We start from the raw sequence: 23203 nt of genomic DNA, 5'->3' as shown, positions 1-23203 counted from the left end.
ATTTTTGTTTATGGTGTATTTAATTTTTGTTTATATGGCTAGCCATATGCAGAAGAATAAAACTGGACCCCTACCTTTCACCATAAACAAAAATTAACTCCAGATTGATTCAGGATTTAAAAGTAAAACCTCAAACTATAAGCCTAGAAAACACCATTCTGGACATTGGCCTTGGGAAAGAATTCACAACTAGGACCTCAAAAGCAATTGCAATAAAACCAAAATTGACAAGTGTAACCTAGTTAAACTAAAGAGCTTCTGCACAGCAAAAGAAACTATCAACAGAGTAAACAGCCTACAGAATGGGAGAAAATATTTGCCAACTATGCACCTGACGAAGGTCTAATATTCAGAATCTATAAGGAGCTTAACCAACAGAACAAGCAAAAAACAAATAACTTCTTTAAAAAGTAGGCAAAAGACACTAACAGACACTTCTCAAAAGAAGACAGACAAGTGACCAACAAACATGAAAAGATTCTCATCAGTAATTACAAGAGAAATGCAAATCAAAACCACAATGAGATACCATCACACACCAGTCAGAATGGCTATTATTAAAAAGTCAAAAAACAACAAATGCTGGCAGGGCTGTGGAGAAAAGGGAAGACTTGTACACTGTTGGTGGGAACGTAAATTAGTTCGGCCACTGTGGACGCACTTTGGAGGTTTCTCAAATAGCTTAAAACTGAACTATCTTTCAACTCAGCAACCCCATTATTGAGTATATACACAAAATAAAATAAATCATTCTACGAAAAAGATACATGCACTTGTATGTTTATCACAGCACTATTCACAATAGCAAAGACATGGAATCAACCTATATATTCCATAGTATATATATACCACATTTTCTTCATCTACAGCCAATCAAGGGTGGAGTAGATGAAGAAAATGTGGTATATATATATATACTATGGAATACTACATAGCCATAAAAAAGAAGAAATCATGTCCTTTGCAGCAACATGGATACAGGTGGAGGCCATTATCGTAAGCAAATTAATGCAGGAACAGAAAACCAAATTCTTCATGTTCTCCTTTATATGTGGGAGCTAGACACTGGTTACTCATGGACATAAAAATGACCAAAAATAGACACTGAGGATTACTAGGGGAAGGGAGCAAGTGTTGAAAAACTAACTATTAGGTACTATGCTCACTTCCCGGGTGACAGGATCATTCATATCCCAAACCTCAGTATTGCACAATATAGCCATGTAACTCACCTGCACATCTACCCCCGGAATCTAAAATAAAAGTTGAAATTAAAAAAAGAAAAAAAAAAAAGACCGAATCTATGACCTAAGTGTCAACTAGAGATAGCATTGGGTTAAGAGCACAGGGGCCTGGTGGGGGGTGTTTGGATCATGGAGATGGATCTCTTATGAATGGCTTGAGCCATCCCCTTGGTGATAAATTCACAGGAGATCTGGTTGTTCAAAGTGTGTGGCATCTTCCCCTCTCCCTTTTCCTTACTCCTGCTTTCACCATGTGATGCGCCTGCTCCCCCTTCACTTCTGCCATGATTGGAAACTTCCGAAGGCCTCCCCAGAAGCAGATGCTGACATGCTTCCTGTACAGCCTGCAGAACCACAGGCCAATTAAATATATTTTCTTATAAATGACCCAGTCTCAGGTATTTCTTTATAGGAGTGCAAGAATGGCCTAATACAGTCTCTAATATGTGTCATTATTTTCAGGACCCCTATGTTGCCACTGTTGACATCTGGGTTTCCATATCACAACACAGTCACCCTTCCCACTCTGCTAGCCAGAGGGTAAGCTACTGGGGACAGAAGCTGATATGGTTTGGCTCTGTGTCCCCACCCAAATCTCATGTTGGATTATAATTCCCAGTGTTGGGGAAGGGACCTGGTGGGAGGTGACTGGATCGTGAGGATAGATTTCCTCCATGTCGTTCTCATGATAGTGAGTGAGTTCTCACAAGATCTGATGGTTTAAAAGCGGACATTCCCCCTTCACTTGCTCTCTCTCTCCTGCCACCATGTGAAAAAGGGGGTTGTTTCCCCTTTGCCTTCTGCCATGTTTGTAAGTTTCCTGAGACCTCCCAGTGATGCTTCCTGTACAGCCTGTGGAACTGTGAATTAATCAAACCTCTTTTCTTCATAAATTACCCAGTCTCAGGTAGTTCTTTACGCAGTGTGAGAATGGACTAATACAGAAGCCATTGCTTTGAAGGCCTTGGTACTTACTGATCATACCCAGGCATCCAGATGTCCAACCACCTGCCATCTCTTAGGGTACTGGGGATGGGGTTTGGGGGGCAAGTGGAATTAGGGTCTCTGCTGTTCAGTAGAATGTACCACGCTTCATCCCCCAGGTCTGCAAAAATTCAGATCTTTCTAGCATTCAATCACTGAGGCTTCTCTTTAACACCCAGATTCCTTCTTGTGTCCAAGTATGCAGCTCTATCTAGCCTCCGTAAGCCAACATTTTCCAAAAAAGACCTGTTTAATCTCCCTGGGGCAAGTGAAATGCAGCCCTCTGGGGTACAAACCTGTGGTTGCTTTTCTGGTAAAAACAGCTTGCATTTATTCATCTTTTTCCATGAGCCAGGCATATGGCAGTGTTTTGCAACAAACATCTCATGTGATCATCACAGGAGCCATCTCTGATAGGGAAGATTTCTATTCCTGTCTGATAGCTGAGCTCAGGCTGAACTCCAGAGCCCAGACTCGAAATCACCACATTGCACTGCCTTGCTCTATAAAATAAGTTAATCAATCAATTAGCAACTTTCTGATTCTTTTTTGTGAGGATGCTGCAGCAAAATATAAGATACAAGTAAACTAATCAGATTAACTTGCCAGAATGATACCAATTACATCCCAGGAACACCATAGGCTGGGTTCTAAGAAGGAAGTGATGCTCTCTCAACATTCGGCAAGCCCCATGAGGTCCTAGGGAGCTGTCCCAGACATTATTTATCCTCTCTGTGGGCTTCTCAGAGAACGCATCTGCCCAGGCTAAATGTGACAGCATCCTCATTGTCTTGCCATTATGAATGCTCTGTGAAGAGGCCCTCTGAAACATCTCCCTGAGAGAGTACCCCTTGTTCCCGCCTCTCCAGGCTCTGCTTTCCCTTGGCCTGCAAAAAGAGCTCATTGTGTTCCCTTTTCTTTTCCTAAAAAAATAAAAATACGTATTCCCCATCCCCTAGTAAATACTGAAACTATTATTCCCTTCTTTAAAAAGTAGTTTCCATGCAGTACATTTCCTGTCTCAGCTCTGGAAGACTATGCACCCAAGCACCAAACTTCCAACCAGACACAGAGACATCCTCTGATAATGAAAATCTTTGCTTCCTCTGTCTGTGACTTTGCACACAGTTGTTCAAAGTTATTACATATCAAGACCAATCACATCCCTAGGACATACCTCCCAACTCTCCTGACTCTTATGTTATTGAAAACAAATAAACAAACAAAAAAACTCCTTTATGATGATATTCAACTTGAGTGGCTTTTTTTTTTTTCCACTTTGGTCCTGGATATAATGAAATGATACATAATATGACAAATTTTCACTGTGTATAGTAGCAATACGAACACACATGCCAATGTATCTTAACATATCTACTTGGTTACATTTTGGGTTACAATAATTAACCTTGATTCATGTATTGGGAAGCTACAGGGACTATGTAATGCCTGCTTAAAATATAGGAAAATTATGTCCATGATTCTGAGCTCCCTTCTTCAAAAGCTTCCTCCGGGGTTTCCTATGTTCTCTCTTTATCCTGAAATACATTTATTAGGTTGTGAGGTATGTTTAAGGAGTAGAAGCCAGGGGTATGCTTTCGGCATTTATTGCAACCCAAAGTTAACCCCATCACAGTTAACGAGCATCTTTGGTCTCTTGTGGAATTTGAACTAAATCTATGAGCCTTTTTCAATATCTATAATTCTATGATTTTTTTAAATTATGGGAAATTAATGAAAGATGTTTACATGAATAATGTTTGCCCTTACTGTGTTATGAATTAGTTTTTTGTAGTGTGTCTGGGTGCATGATGCAAGAGAGTAGGAAAAATGTTTCTGAAACAAAACTTGACAAATATTTGTAATGAAAGTAAATTTAAAGACTGCTATAACTGTGCTATAGAAACAATTCAAGTATTAAACAAAATACACAATCAAAACAAAAGTAGTTGCCATGAACTATGTTTTTTCATCACTTTTCAACCTCCTACAATCCAATACTTACCAGATTTCATAATTTAACATCTCTGAAATTAGAAATAAATCTTACATCCAATGGCATCTTTACAACTCTAAGTGGCAATATTCTTCTTGTTTTCCAGTGGTATATAAATTAATGGTGCATCATTTACAAGGCGGCATTTTAGATTCCATCAACTGTGGTATGTATAATGCATGGTCGAAAGATACTGAGTTAGAACCTCTCCGAGGGCAAGAAAAAGAAACTGTTTCTTATTTATCTTGTACCTTGTCCTCTCCACACTCAGTGTTCTATTAAGTGATTGATTCACTTATTAATTTTAAATTTAGTCCAGTAGAACTAAATTTGTTAGCACATTTCATCTGAGATGTCTACTAGATATAAGCTCTATGAGAACTTCCAGGAAGAAATGGAACCATAAAACAAAGTCTTGCCTGTCAATCAAAAAATACTTCCAGTAATCTTGTCTACCCCTAAGTATTAAACTAAGCTCCCAAACTATGAACCACAATCATTTATATTTGTAAAATATATTTTTAAAAATATTTGAAAAATGTTAGTATTCAGACAAAAACCATTCACAATATCTAAACATATTTTGTCAATAATATTATGCAGTTAGAAACCATTCCTGTTGTTCAAAACACATCATCTTATAGTTTCAGAAAACTATTAGCTACCATGCTAAACAATGCCAGGAAAACATTTTGACGTGCCCTATAGAATTTTGTAGGTTATTTGGTTAAAAAAAAATCTGTTTTTATCTAGCTTAGAGCAAATAGGCACCTCGTAAAGAAAAATGTGACTTATCATGTGGTCCAAATAGGTCAGAGTGCCAACTGCCATTAGCAGTGGGACAAGACTAGTCATTGATGGCCCATGTTCATTCGTATTGGTCAGTGCCCCTGTCAAACTGATTGTTAAATAAGCTTAATATCTCCCCCAGTCACTAATCATAATCCCAAATTAATTTATTCTTTTTCAGTAGTTATTTAATGAAAGTGACATTATCTTGAGAAATTCAGTAACAGGAATTTTATTCAAAACCTTTTCTGAGGATATTTTGGGGTCAGTATTATTTCTGTCCAATCTTTGTGCATTATCTCATACTTCTATCTCTCTATAGTGCCACATACTGAGCAGTGACAGAAAGGGGACAAGAAGGAAAATCATCAGCTGTCAAAGAAGCATCCTAATCATTGCTCACATTTACCTAGAAGAAGGCAGGGAGTATAGAAACATTTATGACAAGAGGCGAAACAAATAGATTTCTTCTTGATCATTACTTTATTTCCAAGTTAAGTTAACTATCATCTCTCCACGCATCCTGCTCCAGTAAGAATTTTCTGTGTAAGTCTAGGGCTGCAGTTTATTAACAATTTTAACTTGCCCTTGTTAAACCTTATGGGAATCTGAATTGAGATAGCCAGAGATATCTGGCAAATTAATCATTATTATTTCTTGAAATCTGGATGTTTATGTATGCAGCTCCAAGCTGATTTGCATTCTGCACCAATTACAGGAATAGATTTGCCAGGAAGTTTTGAAATTCGAGGACAGATAGGGTTAAGTCAGAGCCCCAAACTACAGATTAGCCCAGCAAGTCCCTCCAAATCTTTTGCAATACACATTTGGTAATACGTGGGTCATTTAGTTCTGGCTTCCAGGCAGTTCAGCTAAAGGCTTAGGCTTGAGAATTGCAAAAGCTGATGATTTCTCACCAAGGAATGAAATGTGACGCAGTAGAGCAAACTGCAGACATTTAATACCAGATGTTAATGTAAAAATTGGAAAATTGTGACCCCCACATGGTTATCTGACCCATGGCCTGCAGAATCCCATCACAAAGTCTGTAAGTCATCATTATTCCTGGATTCCTCCACTGTGCCTACTCTTTGTAGTGTAAAATAATAATTCTGAGTCATATAACTGAGATAATTAGATCATATCAATCTTGAGGCATTTTGTGCACACACTAACAGAGTAATTCAATTTCTTACCATAAAAATCAGAAGTAGAGCTTTTCTGATTAGTTGGATTTCCTAGTGACTTTTTAGAAATAGTTTGAGACATTTTTATTTCCTTTGCCTTCCACACCTACCTAACGTCACTAAATGCTGTAGGAAAGGAAGGAAGGGAGATTTTTATTTGCACTGAAAGGTAAAAGAACATTTAAAACATATATTTCTGAACATTTTTACATCTGTTTACACATCTTCCCTAGATCTGCACATTTTAAATCTACACAGACACAATACAGTTTATGTAAGAATGATACACAAACTGCAAAGTGCTGTATAACTATGAAGAAAATTGTTCAAGCTCTGTTGCACCAACTTGGGTCCCAAGGGAACAGAGGCTCAAAGAATCTCCTCTAAGCCCAGATTCAAGGTAGGGAGGACTTTTAAATGATCCTCTTCTTAGATGGACATGAGTATCTTACCTTCACATCTGGATACTTTTGTTACTCAAAATGATGAGAGAGGAAAGGAGCGTGTGGAGATATCTTCATGAATCATTAACAAGAAACTGAGCATTCAAATGACCCAGGTAAAATGTCACCACAGGGTTTAGCAACTCTGTGGTAAGCTGAGAGAAAAGCCAGAGATAGCAGTGCATCAGGGGCTGGTCTAGAGATATACAAACCAGTACAAGAGCCTGAAGAGCCAGGCCCTGCCCTCAAGAGAACACCCAATTCAGTTTCTTCTCTCTCTTTCTCCCTCCCTCCCTCCCTCTCTCTCTCTCTCTCTCTCTCTAAGAAAGGCAATTGCAAATACACAACAGACATCACTGACAAGAGCAGCTCACAGATTGGGTAAATGAGAAAAGGTCTTGAAGACCATCCTGTCCCAATTTCTCTGTCAATGGGCGAGGACACCAAGGCCTGGAGAAGTCAGGTGGCATGCTCCAGCTCACAAAGCAGCACCATCACTGTGACAAGAAGCCAGGGCTCCTGGTCCCCGTTCTGATAAGCTTTGCTTGTTCTCACACAAGATGTGAAGGAAATCTTACCATTCAAGAGTCAAATATAATCCACTTTTTTTCTTTGAGGGATTGCATTTTATTTTTCAGAGAGTCAGATTATCTCAAAAAAAAAAAAAAAACAAAACATATAACTGGAAAACTCTTTTCTCCCTCCCACCATCCTTTCCTCCATTACTTTTTCCTCTCTCTTGCTTTATCTGTCTTACTTTCTTCCTCCCTCTCTCTCTTTCTTTCCTTCATCGGTATATGCATCTGGAGGCAGAGGAGAGAGCCAAAGATAGCAGAGCTCAGTCAGGGAAACTCGATTTGCAATTGCCTATAACAGCTCAAAACTTGGACTGAGATTTTAAAAACACAAGATTATCAACTTAAATCTTGAATCTAGAAGAAAATAATTTTTCTTTCCAAATAATTTGATAACATTTATGTAAAATTAAAATTTTATTATTCCCCAGTGCCCCCACCATCACTACTCACCTCTCATCACTTTTCATCTTCAGGTTCAAAATAATCCCTGGCACTTGTAATTGAATGATCTCGCAATGGGTGTGTGAGTTTACTTGGATCTCATGGGGCCAAAGTAAGCGGATAATATGTTTCTCTCACAATCAACCACACTATTTGTTTATAAACAGCCTTATTTAATTTAAACTGGATTTGCAAAATTGGACCATTTCTAATCTTTCCTATCCCTTACACGTAGGTCCAATTGTTTCATTTTATTGTTGACTCTGGTTCTAAGAATGAGTACATTTCCCTCAGCATGTAAAGGAGAGAAAAAAATATCCATGGACTAATGTAACAAAAATCTCCCCAATGAATTTCCCATAAAGAAGAGATAAAACATCAAGTACCAATAGTGCCAAAACATTTACTGAAAGTTTTCAAATCTTGCAAAAATATTACAAAAAGCGAGCAAACGTGGTGAAACTAATGACAAATTAGACATTGAAAACTAAGATCTGGGTAAGTGTAGGCAGGCATGTAAGGGAAAGAGAACTTCCATAGGCATTTGTTATGGTACACGACCGCATTTGACTCTTTTACACATATTATGTCACTTGATCCCATTTAGGAAAAATTATCCCAGACTTGGAAATTTAGCTTTTAAAAAATTGTGGCCTATACATATCACATTAGCTCATTATCCATCAAGCTCACTCAAGTGTCACCTAACTCTCTTGGGAAATGTTACTTTGACCAAGAATTTAATAGGGACCACATTAAGGACTCTGTAGAATTAGAAGTTGACTTGTAGAAAACCATTAAGACATGATGCTTTATTTTTGCTTTCTGGTAGAGAAATGTACCTCCACGGTTATAATTTTATTTCCCTGTAGGACACTAACCAGTTTTATATCTTACTGGCAATTTCATTTTATCAAAGCTTTCCCCACTGACTACTTAAATTCCACTTTTTTCATATTCTCTTCCAATTTCTCTGCTATACTGACGTCAAGTTAACTGGAACTTAACTCATCTGTTTATGAAATAATTATGTTTTTAATAATTTCAGAATTTGTGCTTTGACAACCATCAAACAACCACATGAGGTAGGTAGTATGTCCTCATTTGACAGAGGAAGAAACTGAGCCTCAGAGAAGGCACATTATCGTCCAGGTTTATAGAGATAAGAAGTGACAGAACTGAGGTTTTCACACAACTATGCCCAAATTACTTGACAGGAAAGACACTGATGATTCACATGGGGACTGAACATTTGAGCTGCAACATCTCCAAAAAAATCAACCTTACCCACATGTGTTCACTACACATTTGAATTATAAACATGACAGCTGAGCATCAAAAGCAAGTAACTTTAAACGATCTAAACCTGACTTTTAAAATAGTAATTAAAACATTATTTATTAATTTGTTTGGCTTCAATTCGGAAGCTTTAAAAATTGGAAATGTTGAAAATATTTGCCCATTGTGTGAAATTCCAATGCTTTGCTGATTCCATTAATGGTCTGGATGATGCTCAGCAAATTACTACTGAGGTGGTTAGAAAAGCCATTGAAAAGTATTTAGAATACTTAGTGGCAAGCCTCTCTGACATTTCATAAGCATGTCCTTACATGACACAGACTGAGAGCTTTTTGAATAAATTTGATTAAATTACCAGCCTATCCTGCTGCAAAGATGTTCACTCTCCTTTGTCTCTAGACTGGTAGAAAAATGAGAAATATAAACACACTTTTGTATTCTTCAGGCGTGAAGGCCATTTGTTGTCCTGGCTGAACAGACAGGTAGATATCAAGACTAAAGAGTGACACGCAACTCAGTCTGAAAGCACCATAGTACACACTTTAAATTTTAAAAGTATACCTCGGGAAAGGCTGATCTTACATATATGTGTTTATCTGTCAACACGCATGCTTTTCGGCTTGGATATATATACCTTTAAAATGCACCCTTTTATCCGCCTGAGGATCCATTCAATGTATATGCAGCTTTACAAGTTTTTCTCCATAAATAAGATTCTAAAGTTCAGGTCAATTGGTATCTAGGTTGATTTTAAAAAGAAAAAAAAAATCTGTACTTGTAACAGTGTTTTGTCTACCAAATCACAAACTAGACAGTGACCCTCTGGCCTGGTTTTCCATAGCACACACTCCTGTTTAATGGGCATTGGCAGCTGTCTGCCACAGATTTCAGTTAAGTGAGGCAATCTGCCCGCCCCACCTCTTGCCTCAAATCTCAAACTCTGGAGCCAGCAGAATTTCAGCTCCACCTGAAGTGAAAAGATAACTATGTGGTTTAAATTCATATTGACTCACAGTTTCACTGTTTTATCCTGGCCAAAGCTGCTCACTGTGTCTGTGGTTTTCTTACATAAATTTTCAATCCAGCTAGTGCTATTATAATGTGTCTTTTCCAGCCCTGATGTTGGGGGTGGATGTTTAGCTCGCATATTTTTTCCAGATGTGATAAGTTCTCCATAGCCCTCTTGGTGAGCAAAAGCATATCCAGACCTTCTTGAGCTTGACCTGCGGGTCCGAGGCCTTCGGCTACTTGGAGGCCTTGCCTTCTTCTGAGCCTTCTGCCACCGGCGGATCTGGAGACAAACAAGACCCAAAGTGAGCTGAGGCATCCAAATGATAGACTCCAGGCAGTGGCCCACTTTGTAAAGTGAAAGCCTTTTTTTAAGTAAAAACAACATTGCAAAAGGAAGTTTTAAATCTAAAAACTAAAAAATTTTCCACCCAAAAGATGACACTGGGGGCACTCGTGCATTTTTATTTCTATCGAGAAACTATTAAGTAATTAAGAAATACCAGAAAAATTTCATTACTGTCTCTCATATATCTTCAATGTACACAAGCATACTTTTGCATAGAAAGATTTTCTAACATGCACCGCCCAAAGTCAGCATAATAATTTATAATTTCATTCTCCCAAAACAGCCTTTTTCCTCTCTTTCAGGGATTCTCTGGATCTAACAGTCGTCAGTAACTGGACTAGAAGAAAATTGAGAAAATGAGTCAGAAATACTCAATTTTTGCAGTAGGTCAATGTATCATGAGACTTCCAGGGTTTCAATTTATTTTAGGTTTGCATGGCCTTCCTAAATGTTCCACATTATCTGAGTAGGTTTCCTACAACTCTTTCATTTCCCTGTAAAGCTAAGGAGAAAAAGACCTGAGGTTTGTTGTAAGCGACCTTGTTCTCCGGTTTGGCAAATCACTTGGATTCTGACTTTGTGTCAGGAGAAAGCCATCAAGCAGAACATCACAATCGAACTTACAGGACAAACGAGCACAACCTTCCTTCCTTAACTCATCCACCATTTTCTGGGTTTATGTCAGAATGAGCTTGGAGAACTGAAGAGAGGACAGATATGACAAGGGACTCTGAATTCTTCCAGAAGGAATCTTTTTAGACTTTGGTCCCAAAATGTCAGAGACATGATGATGAAAAAAATGTCTATCTCTGTCTACCTCGGTCTCTCTCAGCATCACTGGCCTGGTCCCACTCACCACAGCAGCATGTTCCCCCTTGTCATGACATGGCTACGAATGTTTATCTCCCTTTCTTTCTCCTTTTCACGTTTTATCTGAGTCCTGATCTAAGTTGACATTGTCCTACTTACTTGTCTTCCCATGAAATTCTGAAATATGTTCTGTTAATTCTCCAGTTAAGGAATTTCTATAAGCTGTTCTTCCTACTTTCCTTCCAAGTTTACTAATCTACCCAGCGTGCTGCTCTTCCCCTTCTTAATCTGTTCAGAAGGTAACATCTCACCCATGTTTCTGAATCTGCTACTGGATTTCTACAAAAATGTTAAGCCCCTTTGACTCACACCATGCTTGTCTCTTTTACTGTGCTTGTGCTTGCTCTCAAATCAGTATCTTTTTCTATAGCTTGCCTTTCCCTTAGAAAAATTGTCCAAAATGAGGCCTGTGAGCTTCTTTTTAAAACTCAGCTTTTTAAAATACCCAGTTTAACTTGTAATTTATGACTCTCCATCCACATTTAGTATAGATGCCTCTCTTTATTGGCACTAAGGACTAGTACATTCAAGATGCGGAAAGTCCCATCTATTCTGATGTGATCTAATACACCAGTAGGTGTTTACTTGTGACAATTTCATTAGCCCATCTCTGAGCTTCCAATAAGACAGAAAAGCACACCATTTCAAGAGCCAAAAACCAGCCTTCAAGTATTCATCAGCACTGTGACATACCTGATCACTCAGGGTTGGGTATAAATTCACCTTCAAAAATCTGAATACCACCACTGGCAAAACCGAAGCCACTGTTGTTAAGAGAATTACCAGCCAGATACACTTCTGGGTCAGGGAATGTCGTGCATTACCTATTATTAAAGAAAACATGCACTGTGGTTACAAGTAGGACTGAATTATTAATTAACAGGTTCTTTGCTCCTACAAGATCTTTTTTTTCTTTTTCCTTTTTTTTTTTTTTTTTTTGAGATGGAGTCTCTGTTCCCCAGGCTGGAGTGCAGTGACGCGATCTCGGCTCACTGCAAGCTCCACCTCCTGGGTTCACACCATTCTCCTGCCTCAGCCTCCCGGGTAGCTGGGACTACAGGCACCCACCACCAAGCCCAGTTAATTTTTTTTTATATTTTTAGTAGAGACAGGGTTTTACCATGTTAGCCAGGATGGTCTCGATCTCCTGACCTCATGATCCGCCCGCCTCAGCCTCCCAAAGTGCTAGGACTACAGGTGTGAACCACTGCGCCTGGCCAAGATCTTTTTTGAAATGGTGGGATTCGGATCACCTAATGTCACCATGATGATACGAAGGCAGAAGTGCTAAGATCACCCTCAGGAATTGCTTAGTGGCCTGATCACTTAGAGATTACCAGCCTGAACCAAGCATTCTCTCACCCAGGCTCAGTCTAATATCACTCACGGAGCACAATTCTCTCTTCCAGCATCAAGATCTTGTGGTTACAAAGCAGCCATTATTTTTAAAAGGCACATTTACCCTTTACCCTTGTGGACTCTTGAATTAAAAGTGTCATATCAAAACTACACAAAAAATCTTCCAGATGCAGATACAGTCTCAAATAATGATTGCATTGATTGGTTTGTCATAAAAGGGGAGCTTTTTCTACTGCAGGATCAACCTTTTAAATTCCAGGCAATGGCCTGAGAAAACTCGCCTCAGAGGGACTTGTTATTTCTTTATTGTTCATTTGGTTATGAGGTCCTCAAAGTTCCAAGATCAGGAAGGCTCCTGGGTTTGTGAAAAGAGCATTCCCTCACCAGGAGACTGTTGATGCAGCCATCCAACATGCTAGGGCAACAGGACAGTGAAACTCATTTCCAAGCCTGAAGTCAGTTTCCTTACTCTTTACTCACACCTCACATACCCCAATGTGGGCTTAAACAAGGCAATAAGGGTCAGTAAGGCAGGCAGATGGGGAGATGACAACCCTGCTTATATCACCAAAATAAACTTTTGTCCCTGTTCATTTTCTAGAGATTTGTCATCATACCCCCAATTATCCAGGTCCCCTATCCCAGTATTCAAATGTTACCACCATTCAAATGGGCTTTGGGTATGAGGGCTTGGCTACTGAATGGTATGTCTGCTTTTTCTGGCTTTAGAGAGAGGAATCTGCCTGCCCAAGAGCAGCTGATTCCAGTTGCCTTCAGCCATGGGCAGAAACAAACTTGACTCAATAAATTAAATGTCTCTTTGAGCTCCTTGAAGCTTGGTACCCTCAGGCATGACTGGGAAAACAAGCTTCACTTTGAAACCACACTCCTGCTTGCTGCTAGCTACTAAGGGAAAAAAAAATTTTCCTGAAACCCCAATGTTGATCTAACTTTTAAAAAATTTCATTGGCGCTCAGTAATTAATTACTGAAATGGCATGTGCTTAGCTGGAAAGAGTGGTCCCTGCACAAATTACTTTCTCCATTTGAGGCATTCTCATCTCATTATGCATCACAGTGCTCTCTTAGGACGGAAATCTTCCAGTCAATACACTGAACTTTTCGATTTGGCAAACCATCTTAAAAAAATAAAATAAAAATAGTTTTAGTGTCCTTGTTTCCCAATATGCTTATTCTTACTCATGACCAACATGTCTCTACATAGTTGGAATCTTTTGGTAAACAAAGTATTACCAGTACGTATTAAGTAAGAGTGGTGCAACTTAAAGATTTCCATTTACATGTAGGAAAAGGCAAAAGGTGAAGAACAGTTTTAAGTGTATGCATGAATTTAAATTGAATTACAATTTCAGGTGCCTTTGCATCAATGTGGATTTATAACCTTACTAACCTTATAATCCTATTTCAGTCCTTGTGGTCTTATTTTGCTTTCTACATAAATTAGTCCAAGAATTTACTTCCTCAATTAGTGAATACAAATCTCACTCTTGCCTGATTAAGTTCCAGAATGTTGGTCACTGCGCATCTCTCTTTTCCAGTTTGTTTAGATGAACTTGGTTAGCAGTTTATTTCACACACACTAGAGATTTCAAAACCTCTGAGAAAGTATATTAATATCCCTCTTTTATTAAGCTCAGTGGCCTTTGCTGGGAGTCCTTTTGAAATGTGGAGTGCAATGATAGTATACCCCATACATAGACTAGAGGTATACTCTTTGTAGAATAATAGAATTTTTTTAAGGGATTTTAGAGGGTCCTTTGCTACTCATCTGATGTTCAAATTCCTCTGCAATGTTCCCACCAGTAATCAAGCCACATTTGCATGAATAATAACAATCACCATCATCACAGTTAACATTTATTTAAAAAGTACTATGTACCAGGATATATGCTAAGTGCTTTATATGTATTATTTCATTTAATCCTCATACATTTTCCATGAAAATAGGCTTATTAATATCCTCAGTTTATAAGTGAAGACATTAATGCATAGTATAATGTTGTGAGCTGTATGTTTAGTCTTTTTCTCTGTTTTCTGGCATAGATTTAAAACTCCTTGAAATCCTCAAAGTGATATGTGTCTTTTTGTTTGTTAATGAGTTGACTGATGGCTGGAAGTCCCTAGGTAGCTTCAGGATTGGGGCTGGTCATCGAAAGACTAAGGTAGGATTAGAGGGTTGGGACTTTCAGCCCCAGCCTCTAAGCTCCTAGAAGAGAAGAGGGACTGAAGGTTAAGCTGATCGCCAATGGCCAATGACTTTGTCAATCATGCCTATATAAAAAATGTCTCCATTACAGCCTTAAAGAACAGGGTTAAAACAGTTCCTAGGTAGCTGAACATGCAGAGGTTCCTGAAGGGCAGCATGCCTAGAAAGGGCAGGGAAGGTCCACGCCCCTTCCCCCATACATTCTCTATGCATCTCTTTATCTGTATCCTTTGTAATATCCTTCATAATAAACCAGTAAATGTAAGTGTCTCCCTGAGTTCTTTGAACCACTCTAGAAATTAATCAAACTCAGGGAGGGGGTTCAGGGGAACCGCGATTTATAGCCAGCTGGTCAAAAGTAGAGGTAAAACATCCTGTGGCTTGCTACTAGCATTGGAAGTGCGGGGGCACTCATACAGAACTTAGCCCTCAACTTGTAGGATCTGACACTACCTCCAAGTAGATATTGTTGGAATTGAATTGGAGAACATCCAGCTGGGGTTCTCTGCAGAAACACCTCACTGGTTGTTGGTGGGACGAAATCCCCACTTCTCAGTGACCAGAGGTCACAGAAGTCTTCTGTGTTGCTTGCTGAGTGAGAGTATAGGAGAAACTGAATTTGTTTATTCCTATATATTCTCACGTGGAAAGAAGAAACTTGCCCAAAGTCACACAGCTTGTTAAGTGGTAGAGCTGGCGCTTGAACCCTGACTGTCTAACTACAACGCCTACTCCTCATGCCACTTACAGATTAATGTCCAGGAATTTTTAGAAGGCTCTAAATTATACTTTGTTTCATTCTTATCTAAATGCAAATAAGCTTTATGGGTGAATTTTGGCAGATGTTGGTGATAACGTGGCATAAAAGGAGAGTCTAGTATTTCTTTTTCTTCTACCATATATGAGCATTTTACAGGTCTTCAGGTAGCCCTAATGTATGTGCTATGCCTCTCATTGGCAAGGAGACAGCCTACTACATGTAAGCTGTTGAGAACCTGTAAGCTACTGTGAGTGATTCTTCTGCATCCAGTAGAGGCAGCAGAAACTGAGCTTTTAGAGCCAGGGTTTTAAACTTGGAAGCCTTCAGATGCCTGGCTCAATCAATTTCTGGACAAAGGATCACTAATCATCCCCAACTCCACCTAACACAAAAAATAAATTATAAGACAAGTAAACAGCAGCACGACAAGCAAACATGACTCACTTACCAACAAATGGAAACTGGTTTGGGAAGATGCCAAAGATGCCATTACTGTGCATTGTAAATAAAATGGAGAAATAAATGGCAATGCTCCCCCAGATGAAGACATGATTAATGAAAGTCCAGTAACTGGTATCCAAGGCTATCTGTAAATAAAATCAAATGCAAAGGGGAGGTCTTTGAGGATTAAAAGAGCACCATTTATCTAGTGATGTTTCCCCAGAATGGCCCTGTGGCAGGAAGGTTGCACCTGCCTAGTTGCCAAGTCAACCATGGGCATTCCCACTTTCTGAACACACACGGGGGACTGATCTGACTTCATATTTCTGGCAGAAAATTGACTTTACAACTTCTATACGCAAGCCATTATATCTGCCAAGGTCGAGTCAGAATCAGGAGGTGAGATGTTAAACATGTTAAACTTCTTTTAAGTGAGAAATATGAAAACACAATGGCTTATATATATATATATATATATATATAATTTTTTTTTTTTTTTGAGACGGAGTCTTGCTCTGTCCCCCAGGCTGGAGTGCAATGGCGCAATCTCGGCTCACGCAAGCTCCGCCTCCTGGGTTTACGCCATTCTCCTGCCTCAGTCTCCCGAGTAGCTGGGACTACAGGAGCCCGCCACCTCGCCCGGCTAGTTTTTTGTGTTTTTAGTAGAGACGGGGTTTCGCCGTGTTAGCCAGGATGGTCTCGATCTCCTGACCTTGTGATCCGCCCGCCTCGGCCTCCCAAAGTGCTGGGATTACAGGCTTGAGCCACCGCGCCCGGCCGGCTTATAATTTTTAAGTTACTTTCCAAATGCCTCTCAAAACTTTTCTATTGGAAAAAAATTGTTTCTGTAATGGGCAAGTGCAACATGTTATACTCAGTAAGTAAATGTTCACAATACCATTTTTACATATGCATGATCTTTTTTACACCAATATCCCAATTCATTTTGATGATCCTTTCTCTTCAATTACTCAACTTATAACAAAGAAAATTCTTCAGCCTTATTTTGGCATAAAATTCAGAAACTGGGATTCACGATGGCCTGGGAACATGGTCATGAGCTCTTCTTCCTTCTAGTAACTTACTGCGGCAGCTCAGCTGAAAGAGTGGTCTGCTATTGGAGAATCAAGGACGCCACTGGTAAATAGGAACACCTGAGTTCTTCAGAGAATTAAAAAAGTATGTTCTGGTATCATTATTTGCATCTCATAGGGCCCAAGTGATCCAGGTCCAAGTGAAGGTTTGCATTTCTTGTAGTTTGTTGCAAGACCAAAGATTTCTCATCTGTCTGAGGCGGCCCTACCTGCTTAGTAAATAAATCCCTCTCAGCATGCTGAGAGATACTTTCTCTTCCCACTTGTAATTTACTGTCCCTTAAAATGTGTCCCCATTAAAATGATGCTGGCAGCCTTTAATGTAAACTACAGGGTTTATAAAAGTACAGCCTTTCCTCTCCTCAGGAGGTCTGAAAACAGCCCTGCCTCCCATGCCTCAGCAAAGACATGCCTGCTTTCCAGTTCATTTGGCTGCCAAGACATTTCACCAAAATCTCCAACTTTACCTTCCACCACCTGTTAGTTTAACATTCTCAAGAGACAACGATAGCCTGATCTGTGTGGGTAAGAGTAGGCGAAGAAAAATTACAACCCATTTAAAAGGATTCAGCTGAAAAAGCAAGAATAGGTGGCTCCTATTGAAGCAGAACTAATAGAAGAGACAGACAAGCACGGTAACAACAAAATATAATAAGACCCCTTAAGAAGATGGAATTAGGTCTCAGAAAAAAATCTGAAAGAAAAACACACTATTTCTGAATTTAAAAATTCAACAGCAAAACTAAAGAATAGTCAATGAATAGAACTAAATTAACATTCTGGACAAAACAATACAAATAATATCTTACAATAGAGAACAAAAACTTGGAGACATGGAAACCATTTGCAAAAAGATATGAGACATGAAGAGCAGATTCATAGATCTCAGATCTATGACCCCAATATACAAATAATGGCATTTTAGAAAAAGAAAAAGGAATCAATGGAAAAGTAACAACCAAAGAAATGACAGCAGAAAACGGCTCTGTGATAACAAATAGCATAGACTTTCAGATTGACAGGGTCCTTTAGGTCCTATCCAAAGTAATGAAAGAAGATTCTGGTGACATAATTTTTTATGCAGAGAAGGAAAAAGAATCAACCTAACATCAAACTGTCACAGTGAAAAAGAAGGGTAAGTAAGATAAAAACATTGCCAAAACTGTTTAATTGAAGAAGCATAAGGAAAGGTTTAGAACAGGATAGTGAGACATTTGATGAAGGATAGAATTTCATATTATCTGTGGAATTCCATTCTGCCAATATGGAAAGATATATATATTTAAGTAACTATGAAAATAAAGAGAAATCACTAGTAAAATAAGAATATAATAGTAAAACTTGTAAATTATTCATTAGAAATGGGATTTTTTGTTGTTGTTGAGATGGAGTCTCGCTCTTGTCGCCAATGGCATGATCTCGGCTCACAGCAGCCTCTGCCTCCTGGGTTCAAGTGATTTTCCTGCCTCAGCCTCCTGAGTAGCTGGGACTACAGGCAGGCGCCACCATGCCTGGCTAATTTTTTTGTATTTTTAGTAGAGACAGGGTTTGCCATGTTGGCCAGTCTGGTCTTGAACTGTTGACCTCAGGTAATCCGCCCACCTCAGCCTCACAAAGTGCTAGGATTACAGGCGTGAGCCACTGAGCCTGGCCAGAAATGGGATATTTTAAAACCATAATTAATGCATACAAGTATGAAAGAGTAAAAAAAAAATTGAAAAGCAGAATTAAAAGTAATCATAAAATAATATAGCCTGATGAAATACAGGTTATTACAATAAAAATGAGTAGCTTAAACATTCTTATCAAGGAAGACTGATAGAATGAGATAAGAAATAAATGGAAATGAAGAAATTGGCCCAGATTATGTATCGGGCAAATGTAAACTAAAAAAAGCAAGAGAAGAAAACTAATATAAAAATACAAAACTTAAGAATCTTTTATTATGAAAAAAGATAAAAGCTACAAAGAAAAATAATCAGATACCATTTAATACAGATACAATAATGATCAGAAACCATTATGTGGCAAAGAATATAGCTTAAATTATATGAGGTAAAAATCTCTTTGAAACACAAGGAAAACTTAATAGGAATCATAATCACAATGGCAAACTTTAATACGCTTTTCTCAGCATTTGACAGACCTGATGGCAAAGGTGATGGCTCTTCTGGAAGTCTGTGGCCAACCTGTTGGCAGCCCACCCTCAGTGTGATGACAACCAAACTGTAAGGTGTGATAACAGCGGCATTTCCACGGAAGATACCCCATATGTTTTAATAAACCTCTTTTTTCGCTTAAATTTTTAAAGTGTCTGTCATTTGGAACTACTATCTTTTTGGGAAAGTATTATGGCAATATTTATGAAAATGTTAAATGTACACACACTCTGACCTAGCAGTGAAAACAGCAAAATACCATTCTTTATCCAGCAGATTGGTAAAAATTAGGAGTTCTAACCCCAGAAGTCTCATTTCTAGGAATTTATCTGACAGTATATAAAATATATGCACTAATAAATGCATTGTAGCATTGCTTCAATAACAAAAACATATAGAAACATCTTGTATGTTTATCAATAGATGGTAAATAATTATACATTCATGTTATGAATTTATGTGCAGCTATTAAAACAATTAAGATACATCTGAATGTGTTGATTTGGAAAGCTGACCAGAATATCTAGTTAAGCGAGAAAAGCATATTACAGAACAATATACATAATTTTTATCCCCTTTTGTTAAATATGTGTGTATGCATCGTCTCAAAGTACAGAAAAAGTATGGAAGGATTTAAGCTATGGTCATCATAGTAGTTAAAGAAGGGAAGGAAAGGAAGATGGTTCATCTTATTTTAAACACTTTTGTACTCTTTGGAATGTTTAAAAGAGCATTTTATAATTCAAATAAGTGAAAAATACTTTTTTAAAAAACAATAGAGACTACTTAAAGTTGGCCTGTAGCATCAGCAGGACATAAGATTTATGACTGTAATTACAGACCATGGAAATTTCATGGGGTTGTTACCACAATGAAAAGTCAAGCTTAAACAGTGAGGAAAGGATATTAATGCTGCTGTCAAAGTGAGCTTATTCACAGAATTCCTGTAAGTTATTATTCTATATATTAAAGACTACAGTTTTTGATTGAAGCCAAAATTGCCTAGCTTCCATGGTTACAAACATTTACATACTTGGGTCTAAGAACTGTATGGTAAAACAGACATTTTCAGGGTTTCCTAGAAATAAAAACAACTGATAATCTTTTCCAAATAATTAGACTAAAATGACAGAAACTGGGAGTCTATATATTCCTCACGTTGAAACTTTGCCATTGAAAGAAACATCTATGTGCTTGTCACCTATTAACAGTTTGTCTCCCATGTTAGCCAAGGGTGATACTGGTATCCTAGGTGTTCCCACATGAATGAGAGAGGTGGGGACTGTGAATTCCCTGTACTGACTATGTGACTGGGGAGGCCACAGCTTCTACTTCTCTTTACAAAGAAGGGAGGTTCACATAGCTTTGGAGCTGGGCATCTGGAGTCAGAAGACCTCTGTTCAAATCCTGGCCTACCACTTTTTGTATGACTTGGTTGCTAAGTCGATTTTCTCAATGGTGGTAACAGTACTTATATTTCATAAGACCATAAAGATAATTAAATGAGATAATGGGATTATCCCAGTATCTGGCACAGTATCCAGTATTTCCTTTATGCTCAGTGTAAGGTTTGTTCTCATATTTCTTGAAAATTTTGTGTTTTAACCAGTCTCACTGTAGACCTTGTTCCAGATAACACTGGAATTAGACAGAACTGAGTTCTAGTACTGGCTCTGGGACTTACTGTGTGACCTCAGGCAAGTCATTTAACCTCTCTGAACTTTCTCTATAAAAGGGATTCGGGGGGCGGAGCAAGATGGCCGAATAGGAACAGCTCCAGTCTCCAACTCCCAGCGCCAGCAACACAGAAGACCGGTGATTTCTGCATTTTCAACTGAGGTACTGGGTTCGTCTCACTGGGGAGTGCCGGACGATCGGTGCTGGTCAGCTGCTGCAGCCCGACCAGCGAGAGCTGAAGCAGGGCGAGGCATCACCTCACCTGGGAAGCGCAAGGGGGAAGGGAATCCCTTTTCCTAGCCAGGGGAACTGAGACACACAACACCTGGAAAATCGGGTAACTCCCACCCCAATATTGCGCTTTAAGCAAACAGGCACACCAGGAGATCATATCCCACACCTGGCCGGGAGGGTCCCACGCCCACGGAGTCTCCCTCATTGCTAGCACAGCAGTCTGTGATCTACCAGCAAGGCAGCAGCAAGGCTGGGGGAGGGGCGCCAGCCATTGCTGAGGCTTAAGTAGGTAAACAAAGCTGCTGGGAAGCTCCAACTGGGTGGAGCTCACAGCAGCTCAAGGAAACCTGCCTGTCTCTGTAGACTCCACCTCTGGGGACAGGGCACAGCTACACAACAACAACAACAACAACAACAACAAAAAAGCAGCAGAAACCTCTGCAGACGCAAACGACTCTGTCTGACAGCTTTGAAGAGAGCAGTGGATCTCCCAACACAGAGGTTGAGATCTGAGAAGGGACAGACTGCCTGCTCAAGTGGGTCCCTGACCCCTGAGTAGCCTAACTGGGAGACATCCCCCACTAGGGGCAGTCTGACACCCCACACCTCACAGGGTGGAGTATACCCCTGAGAGGAAGCTTCCAAAGCAAGAATCAGACAGGTACACTCGCTGTTCAGAAATATTCTATCTTCTGCAGCCGCTGCTGCTGATACCCAGGCAAACAGGGTCTGGAGTGGACCTCAAGCAATCTCCAACAGACCTACAGCTGAGGGTCCTGACTGTTAGAAGGAAAACTATCAAACAGGAAGGACACCTACACCAAAACCCCATCAGTACATCACCATCATCAAAGACCAGAGGCAGATAAAACCACAAAGATGGGGAAAAAGCAGGGCAGAAAAGCTGGAAATTCAAAAAATAAGAGCACATCTCCCCCGGCAAAGGAGCGCAGCTCATCGCCAGCAACGGATCAAAGCTGGACGGAGAATGACTTTGACGAGATGAGAGAAGAAGGCTTCAGTCCATCAAATTTCTCAGAGCTAAAGGAGGAATTACGTACCCAGCGCAAAGAAACTAAAAATCTTGAAAAAAAAGTGGAAGAATTGACGGCTAGAGTAATTAATGCAGAGAAGTTCCTAAACGAAACGAAAGAGATGAAAACCATGACATGAGAAATACGTGACAAATGCACAAGCTTCAGTAACCGACTCGATCAACTGGAAGAAAGAGTATCAGCGATTGAGGATCAAATGAATGAAATGAAGCGAGAAGAGAAACCAAAAGAAAAAAGAAGAAAAAGAAATGAACAAAACCTGCAAGAAGTATGGGATTATGTAAAAAGACCAAATCTATGTCTGATTGGGGTGCCTGAAAGTGAGGGGGAAAATGGAACCAAGTTGGAAAACACTCTTCAGGATATCATCCAGGAGAACTTCCCCAACCTAGTAGGGCAGGCCAACATTCAAATCCAGGAAATACAGAGAACGCCACAAAGATACTCCTCGAGAAGAGCAACTCCAAGACACATAATTGCCAGATTCACCAAAGTGGAAATGAAGGAAAAAATCTTAAGGGCAGCCAGAGAGAAAGGTCGGGTTACCCACAAAGGGAAGCCCATCAGACTCACAGCAGATCTCTCGGCAGAAACTCTCCAAGCCAGAAGAGAGTGGGGGCCAATATTCAACATTCTTAAAGAAAAGAATTTTAAACCCAGAATTTCATATCCAGCCAAACTAAGTTTCATAAGTGAAGGAGAAATAAAATCCTTTACAGATAAGCAAATGCTTAGAGATTTTGTCACCACCAGGCCTGCCTTACAAGAGACCCTGAAGGAAGCACTCAACATGGAAAGGAACAACCGGTACCAGCCATTGCAAAAACATGCCAAAATGTAAAGACCATCGAGGCTAGGAAGAAACTGCATCAACTAACGAGCAAAATAACCAGTTAATATCATAATGGCAGGATCAAGTTCACACATAACAATCTTAACCTTAAATGTAAATGGACTAAATGCTCCAATGAAAAGACACAGACTGGCAAACTGGATAAAGAGTCACGACC

General features: G+C 39.4%; 1 protein-coding gene across 1 annotated transcript in view; it reads right to left on the bottom strand.

Moving 5' to 3' along the window:
- Window positions 1-8045: 8045 nt before the first annotated feature.
- The window catches only part of LOC116272615 (probable phospholipid-transporting ATPase IM), an 88419-nt gene continuing 73261 nt past the window's right edge, over window positions 8046-23203 (bottom strand). Inside the window, exons 12-14 of the mRNA XM_031661365.1 lie at window positions 15982-16120; window positions 11882-12012; window positions 8046-10252 (exon numbers count right to left, since the gene is read on the bottom strand). Coding sequence (XP_031517225.1) covers window positions 9971-10252; window positions 11882-12012; window positions 15982-16120 — 552 coding nt within the window. The 3' untranslated portion in view covers window positions 8046-9970. The remainder of the gene's footprint in view (window positions 10253-11881; window positions 12013-15981; window positions 16121-23203) is intronic.

The sequence above is a fragment of the Papio anubis genome, unplaced genomic scaffold, assembly GCF_008728515.1.
Source record: "Papio anubis isolate 15944 unplaced genomic scaffold, Panubis1.0 scaffold139, whole genome shotgun sequence".
Taxonomy (NCBI): domain Eukaryota; kingdom Metazoa; phylum Chordata; class Mammalia; order Primates; family Cercopithecidae; genus Papio; species Papio anubis.
This window is presented reverse-complemented; position numbering and strand designations above follow the sequence as displayed.